Here is an 8098-nt window from a genome sequence, read left to right on the forward strand (position 1 = left end):
GCATCATGTTAGAATAAGTGTGGGCAGAGCACTGAGCACCCCAAGTGAGGATTTAGGTATCTTTGTGGGCTTGGCGGGTTAATTGCTTCTGAGCGCACAGTGTCAATTGGTGGGGTGGTGCCTCCCACACCAGTAGGCAGTTCTCCATAATACCAGCTTGGTGTTGGGCCACTTGACTCTCTCCGGACTCTGTCCCCCAGAGACGCTATCAGACCCGGCAAGACTGCCCCTGCCCCTTCAGACACCAATCCCACCTGTGCTTCTGACCAACCAGCTGTGGGTCGGGGGGGTTCCTGTGATCCCCTCCCCAGGTTTGATTGAGGTGCTGGGGTGGCTCATAGAACTCAGGGAAGTGAGAAAGGATGCAGGTGGACAGCTAGATGAAGAAATGTGTAGGGTCCCAAGCCCAGTAGCTCCCACCCCCATGGAACTGGGTTGTAGGTTTCCCCACTTTGGAGCTCCCTGAACCCCATACATTGGGATGTTGTGGAGCTTCCTCACATAGGCACGGTGGATCATTAGCTCCGTTTCCAGCCCCTCTCCTGTCTGGAGAATGGTGGGGCTGCTGAAGATTCTAAGCTTCTATTCCTGGCTGGTCACCAGAAGGGAGGGTGTCACCTCCTAGTGGGTTTTACAAGGGTTTCAGGAGCTCTGTGCCAGGTACCAGGACAGAGATCAGTGCGTGTATCCTTCTGTTATCTCACATTGGGGAAAAATCCATTTCCATTTTCTTCATGTTACACAATTACCACAAAAGTGGCTGAATTCAGGTTTTCCTGGAGGAGACCTACAAGTGGTGTTCCAGTGTAATTTCAACTGTTGCAAACTATTTAGTGGTCATAAAAGAAAGGACTGTGCTGTCCTTAGGAAACTTAACAGTTCACGGTGTCTCGAGGCCGGTCGAGAGCCCAGTGGGCTCACCTAGGGGGTGTTCTCAGGCCAGCCCCGCCCCACATAGGTGTCCATGAACTGGGAGGGACATGCTGTGGTCCCTTCCCTGTTTGGTTTGTGTGTCTGCGAGGGCTTGCCACAGCGTGCATGCAGGATATGGCCCCCTGGAATACTAAGCTCAGTGGATATCACTTTGCCTCCCTGTAGGCTCTGGTGCTTTTTCCACCTGAGAATACCTGCAAACCAGGTGCCCTCATGGACAGGCCTACTCTGCTCTCCTACCCAGGAGAGCCTCGGCATGGTGGCTGAAGGTTGGGGGTCCTGGCTGCCTCTGTGCACTGGGAGATCGAGCCAGCCCCCAGCTCCTTGTTATCTGGAGGAGTGCCAATTTCTTGGCAAGAAAGATGTAAATGCATCTCCATCTCACTTTGTTCTTGAAATTTGAAACTTGGCCTTAATGATTTGAAATTTCTGCTTTCGGAGTTCACGATAGTTGCATGCCAGTAAGTCTTCATTGATTGTTTGAGGCATTCACATGCTGACATAAGTGTCCTGAGAGCTTTACAAAGGTGTATTTTGGGACAGTTACGCAGTGATGCTACCGGAGACCCTCTTCCTTTAGCTGGGTGAGCTGGTGGAGAGCAGTGGGCAGCAGGGGGAGCCTGACTGGGGGCCTGCGATGTGGGAGTGCTGCACGGGCTGGGTGGGGCCCTCCCTGCTCCTTCCAGGCTCCTCTCACTTTCCTCCCCTGTGCTGTACCTCTTGTTTCTGTGCAGTTTTTATGGCACAGGCCTCATCGCTGGCCATGGCTTCACCAGCCCTGAGCGCACACCTGGGGTCTTCATCTTGTTCGACGAGGACCGCTTCGGGTTCATCTGGTTGGAGCTGAAATCCTTCAGCCTGTACAGCAGGGTACAGGCCACCTTCCAGAACGCAGAGGCGCCATCCCCACAGGCCTTCGAGGAGATGCTCAAGAACATCCAGTCCCTGACTTCCTGATGGGCCAGTGCCCTGTAGGGTGGCTCCCAGGGCCCTGGACCCTGCTCCTGCGAAAGGAAGCAGCATGCACTTTGGAGATTTGGCCTTCTGACCAGAATACCAACCTTGTAAGAGTCTTGGCCTAGCCACCCCAAGATTCTTGTATAGAGTGTACAACATTTGCCCTGGTCCTCGTCAGGAGCTCATAGGAAGGCTGACTGAGCATGTCTTATAAAAAAAGAAAAAAGAAAAAGAAAAGAAAAGAAGGAAGAAAGAAGCTGAAAGGACTGATGGAGAGGGCTGGCTACAGTCTTGTGAACAACTCGAGTGGAGAAATGGGGTGTCCCCTTGGCCTGTAGGCAATTTTCATGGGACAGGCTGAGCGACCCTCTGGGCTACTAGGGGGGATTGATTGTGCGTGAGCTTTGCCAGTTCCCTTGCAGGAGGCGAGTGAAAGCGGCTGCAGGCTGGCAAGGGGCTGGGGCAGTGAGTGCTCAGAGGGAGTCCTGGGGGGTCGGGATGCTGGGCCAGGACCCTGGACGAATTCTTGTTACTCTACCAACCTCCTTGGATTTTGGACAAAAGTATTTCACCTCTGACATGTTTGTGCATCGGTGTGGTGGGGTCAGTGATGCAGGCCAGTAGGGAGTGGCACAGTGGGCCTCTGAACAGCTTAGGGGCCCTGGCCTCTCTCTAGCTTTAGAGTTAAGACCCTCGCTCGCTGCAGCCAGTTCCAGACAGGGCATCTGTTTGCACACCCCTACCCACCTCCTGCACACGGTCTGGTGTCGGAACCCTGAGCTGAGCCACTTGTCCCAGAACCTGCCCCAGGATTTGGCAGGGCTACATCCCAAACAGCCCTATATTGCCTATTTGTACACAGGTGCTGTTTTTGTAAGTGTCAAAGCAGCAGAGTGGTTGCACAGATGACTTTGGAGCCCCTATGTGGGTAATAGGGCAGCTTTCTAGAAAAGTCACCCCTTATGTATGGAATGAACTTTGGAGACCAGGGCCTCTTGGGAGCCTCTGGGGTGGAAACCCTGAGCATGGATGCTTCTGCTGGTGGTGTGCCTGTGTCCCATTGACACCTGCGTTTGGGGGCCCTCCGTAAGGTCTCTGCTGAGAACAGAGCCCGAAATGCATGTAGACACCCAAGAATTAGTTGCAGCTCTGTCTCCAGCCTGCAGAGAGCTGTCACCATGTTCGCCTTCTATGGGTTGTGGCTTCACGTGGGAGGCATGCAGATTTTGTCTCCCTCTGTGTGGCTTGCTCTTGTTGGGTGAACTGTGCTGAGCCCTCATGCGGGGGGGAGGTAAGGGACCCCAGGGAAGGGGGCAGCTTTGTGGTGCCTTCATGTAGAGACCAACATGAGATGTCCCATGAAACGTTTTCCTGACGAATTTCTCCCTGACTGGCCTTTTTAAAAAATAAAAATAAAAAAATCCCTATTGCTCTAGCTTCAGTACCTTTGGCAACTTTGAACTTCCTTTGCTTCCCAGAATTGTAGGATTGATAAGCTCTACGGCATGGTCCCTAAAAGGCAGACCTTCTAGGAGGTTCTTTCCAGACTCCGACTTGGGAAGGAGGCAAGCCAAGAAGGCGGGGTCCCCCCTGGCTGGCTGTTGGAGGCACCACAGCTCACCTCCCACATCTTTCTAGCAGGACCTGAGGTGCGGTCACAGTTTTTGTGTCTTCCGCGTGTCTTCTGTGGGACTGAGCTTTCAAGTGCTGTCACCCCCACCCCCTTGTGGCTGTTGCTGTTTGACCCGTGCCAGGTGTGGCTGCTCCTGCATGGGGGTATCCACGGCCATGAAGCCTCAGGGAGAACAGAATGAAGGCCAGCAATGTGACGGCTGCCGTGCTTCATGTTTTGCCCAAGCCTGAGGCTCGCTCTTAAGGCTGGCTACTCGGCCTGAGGCCTCTCCTTGTCTGTGACACCCACTCAGATTGAAGATGAGCCTTTTCATCAGAAAGGGGCCCCATGGTTTCCACTGTTGGCTTCATTCACATTGGTCTCTTAGGCCAGGCCCCAGGGACCTTTGGGGCCGAACAGCTGGTTGTGGCCTGGGTGATGCCAGGTAGGGCCTGCAGTGGTGGAGGGTGAGGGCTTGTCACCTGCACAGCTGGTCATTCAGAGTACATGTTGTGTCCCACTTGGTGTATTTGTGGCCAGTTCTGGTTTCCAGTTTGGTAGGTGAGTGGGTAGCTATGTAAACTGGCCCCAGCGGGCATGCCTTAGGGGAGAGTGGGCAACCGGCTTCTGGGAGCCACTTCTGGCTGGTGAGCATTCAGAACGGCTTCCGTTGTGGTTGGAAACTTGAAGACAGCTGGGATTTGATAAAGCAGGTCCCCACAAGGAACCAGAATGACCTGATTTAGGGACTGTCTGTGCTTGTGCTTGATTCCTGGAAGGGGTTACTGGGCCCTGGGTCAGTCTGGACATCTTCCCCTGGTTGGCACCACCTCATTTGCCGCTGTGCTGCTGTGAGGTTGGATAAGTCTGTTGTGTGAGTGGCAGGAGCCTCAGGTGTGTCTCTGCGTACCTGGGCATGTGCTGTTCTGCTACTTGATGGGAAATGATGTGATTGGAGATTTCAAGTGTGAGTCATTGGAGTCTTCTCTATTGGGGCTGAATGTTCACAGCATGAGGCTGATGTAAATGACTTTTGGGGGGGGGGGGCTATCTGGTTATGTTGGCCTAACCACCTCAGACCTGCAGTGGTCTGCTGTTGGGTGGGAGCAGGTTTGGAGGCCTCATGGTGGTGGGAATTCCAGAATCCTTCCTCCCATGTTCCAGACTGGGCCTCCCTTCCCGGCATCACCCCTCGGTCCTGCCATCTGGACTGTGGCTGATGCTGAGGGCTGCAGCTTCCACCCCTCCATCCCCTCCTCCCCCAACACAAGCAGCTTAGGCTGGATGCCTGTACCCTGGCATTCCTCTTGGCCAGGGCAGAAGGTAGGAGAGCTCCCACAGTGGGCTTACTTGAGGAGAAGGCCAGGCCTCTGTTCCTGTCTTGGAGAACAGGCTGTGAGCTGGAGTTGGCACATCTGACATTCTCTTTTCCTGAGAATCTGGGGTTTACTGCTGTGGCCTGGTCGGGCAAGGCCCTCCCATCAGCCAGCCCATCATCTGTGCTCCAGCAGCGGCAGTGGTCATTGTGGGTTGCCTATGTGTTCTCTCATTGCTGCAGTGCAGTCACTGTAGTGCTCCTGAGTGGTGACAGAGGGGAGCCTGTTTAGTCCCTTTACTTGGTGAACTCGGTCACGGGAATCTTGGAATTTCTAACTCCTGCCCACAGTGTCTGTGTGTTGAAGATGAACCTCCATACAGACCTGGTACTTTGAGGAAGCTGCCCTGTTCCATCAGAAGCCCTCATTCTGTCTTCTGTCCTCGTGCTCTAACTTTTAAGAACCTTTATGGGAGTGTTCTCATATAGTCCTCCCCTGGCTTGAGGCTCGTGCACCCTAGTCCTTGGCCAATCCCAGGGGTAACCTAGGCTGATCTCCCTGTTCTTACTTTTGGGAGGTCTGGAATATAATCTGGCTGTACATTCTCAGAAGTGTTGAGAGAGTAGAAATAAGCCATGATACCATCAGTTTGCCTGAAGCTGTGAATGGGAACAAGACAGTGCCAAATTACTGAGTGTTCCATGTCATGGTGTGGTGGCCTGTAGGCCAGCCTTCAGGAGGTGTGGGTGGCCAGCAGTGACCCTGAGACTTGGAGGACGTCCAATCTTCTTTTTTTTTTTTTTTTTTTTAATTTTATTTATTTATGATAGGCACACAGTGAGAGAGAGAGAAGCAGAGACATAGGCAGAGGGAGAAGCAGGCTCCATGCACCGGGAGCCCAACGTGGGATTCGATCCCGGGTCTCCAGGATCGCGCCCCGGGCCAAAGGCAGGCGCCAAACCGCTGCGCCACCCAGGGATCCCACGTCCAATCTTCTGGGCCCTTTGTGTGCTCACAGGGAGACCCACCAAAATACATGAAGGGATCAGAACCTTTGCTTTTTCAGCCTAATTTTACTTTTGGTTGCTATTTGAGATCATGTAGCCTACTTGGAGAAGAAACGAGTTTATGCTGCTTGATCTTGAGATCCCACGCCCTGACAGGTGAGGTGGGGGGAGCTGCTGTTCCTCTCGGGTGTCTGCTCTGGTGCAAGGTGGGCTGGAGTAGGGATGATGCACCCCTGGCAGGGCCAGGACCTGAGGAAGTGGCTGCTGTGAGCCTGTGCCCAGTGTTGTCACCCAGATGGGACCACTGTGTGGGGCTGTTTCTCCATAAATCAGTTTTTGAAACCTTGTTGTGTTCTTTGTAATTGTTTCTTTGGGGACGTGATCCAGATGGAGGCCAGAGCCGTGAGCTACGGGAGGTGGGGGGTGAGGTCTGAAGGAGGGTCTGGATCCTGGGAGGGTGGGCTCCCCCCCCCCCCCCCCCCCGGGAGCCTCTCACACCTGGACTTGACAAAAGTGTTTATTTACTCAGGTGTAGAATGAAGCGGTAAGTGCTCCCTTGGAACCCAGGCAGTGGTAGGTCCCTGGATTCCTCCCTCTGACCTTGGCTTGATATGTGTCCCCATCACTGACGTGGTGGCCCTGAGGAAGTGGGGGCCCCAGTAGGATTTTCTCAGGCTAAATTCAAGGGGTGTTTTTCTGAGAACAGGATAAGAATGAGATAGATGAGGACAGGGGCTGTGTTCTTTGGTGGGCACACAGCTGAGATTTTTTTTTTCTGGTTTTTTGTTTGTAAAGGTAATATTCATGTAAAGACATGTGAGAATTTAATACAGGAAGTAAAGGTACCTCATGTTCCCATTCACAGACAAAAGAATTCCCCTCTGTCTGGGTGGTGGCTTAGCCCCGCTAACCCCCTTGGAGAAAGGCTGCCTGGTCCTTCCCCCATGGGAAGCTGTGCTGGCAGGGCCTTGGCCAAGCACCCTGTGCGCCCTTCATCTCCCTGGGCCCCTGCATGGAGCTTTCTGTAGCCTGGGCTCTGGTGAGAATTTAGGGTTGCTGCATGCACATATGACCCCAGCTAGCATGTGAAAATCCAGGAGTGCTGGAAGGCTGCCTTCCCAGCACGTGGTTTTTGGAAACATGACTGCAGGAGACAGCTTCTCTGCTCATGAAGGTGGCATCTGTGGTCCCTTCCCTCACCCACTGGTCCTTATGTAGATGCCCAGTCCTGGGATGAACAGGTGCTTCTCGGGGGGAGTAAAACCAGGGAAGGAGGGAGCCCTAGAGGTAGGCCTGAGAAGTGACCCAGCATTCCCTCCTCAGATGGTCCTGCTCTCCTGCTGTGGGCACATGCCTGCGGCCCAGGCCCAGCCATAAACCCAGGATCCTTACAAGGACCAGCCCCCCTGCTGGCTCAGCACCTCATGACCCCTAGGGCTGCTCCATACCCTGGGCTGCTTGTTTGGCGCACTCTCTACTGGGCACTGAGTTTCTGTGTTTGGGGCTATGGGATTCTGTGCTGGGGCCATCCCATGCTGTAAGGCACTGAGCATCATTCTTGGTCTCCCTTATCATGGCAACCCAAAATATCTGTGGACATGGCCAGTCTTCTGGGTCCTTTCTGTGCTCACAGGGAGACCCACCAAAACATATGAAGGAGTCAGAACCTTTGCTTTTTCAGCCTAGTTTTACTTTCGGTTGCTATTTGAGATCACACAGCCTACTTGGAGAAGAAACACATTTATGCTGCTTGATCTTGAAATCCCACGCCCTGACAGCTGACAGGTGAGGTGGGGGGTAGTTGCTGTCCCTCTCGGATATCTGCTTTGGTGCAGTGCCTGCACCTCCATGCCCCAAACATGGTGCCACATGTCATAGACACAACAGTGAACAAGCAGCAGTCAGCCCTGCACAGGTCATAGCATGAAATGTCCCCAAAATGAGCTTAGTAGCCTCCTTTGGACACTTAGGGGCACCATATTAGGGTATGATCTATATCCAGTGCAGTGGGGGGCCAAGGCCATCATGGAAGTGGGCGCACTTGGACCTGTGGTGCCTGGTCCAGCATGTGCAGGGCCAGGTGGTAGGTGAGGGGCTGTGTCCTCACCTGTGTCCCTCAACCCAGGAGGGACATCACTCCTGGAATCTCAGCAGGGTCCCAGGAGCTGGGTGGTGCTCTAGAGTGGTGGTGCTCTAGAGTTTTGGCTCCTCCCAGTACTGGGACTGCCTGCCTTCCCTGGCACACTTGCCCTGGTGCCTAGTAGGTAGGAGGA

The 8098-nt window shown here is 53.8% G+C and overlaps 1 protein-coding gene across 5 annotated transcripts in view; it reads left to right on the plus strand.

The window, feature by feature from the left end:
• FBXO31 (F-box protein 31) overlaps positions 1-6171 on the plus strand; it is a 44355-nt gene extending 38184 nt beyond the window's left edge. For all 5 annotated transcript variants that reach the window (XM_072731374.1, XM_072731375.1, XM_072731376.1 and 2 more), the window contains one exon: positions 1668-6171. In XM_072731374.1, the coding sequence (XP_072587475.1) occupies positions 1668-1890 (223 nt within the window). In that variant the 3' untranslated portion in view covers positions 1891-6171. The remainder of the gene's footprint in view (positions 1-1667) is intronic.
• The last annotated feature ends 1927 nt before the right edge of the window (positions 6172-8098 follow it).

Source organism: Vulpes vulpes, chromosome 12 (assembly GCF_048418805.1).
Source record: "Vulpes vulpes isolate BD-2025 chromosome 12, VulVul3, whole genome shotgun sequence".
Classification (NCBI taxonomy): domain Eukaryota; kingdom Metazoa; phylum Chordata; class Mammalia; order Carnivora; family Canidae; genus Vulpes; species Vulpes vulpes.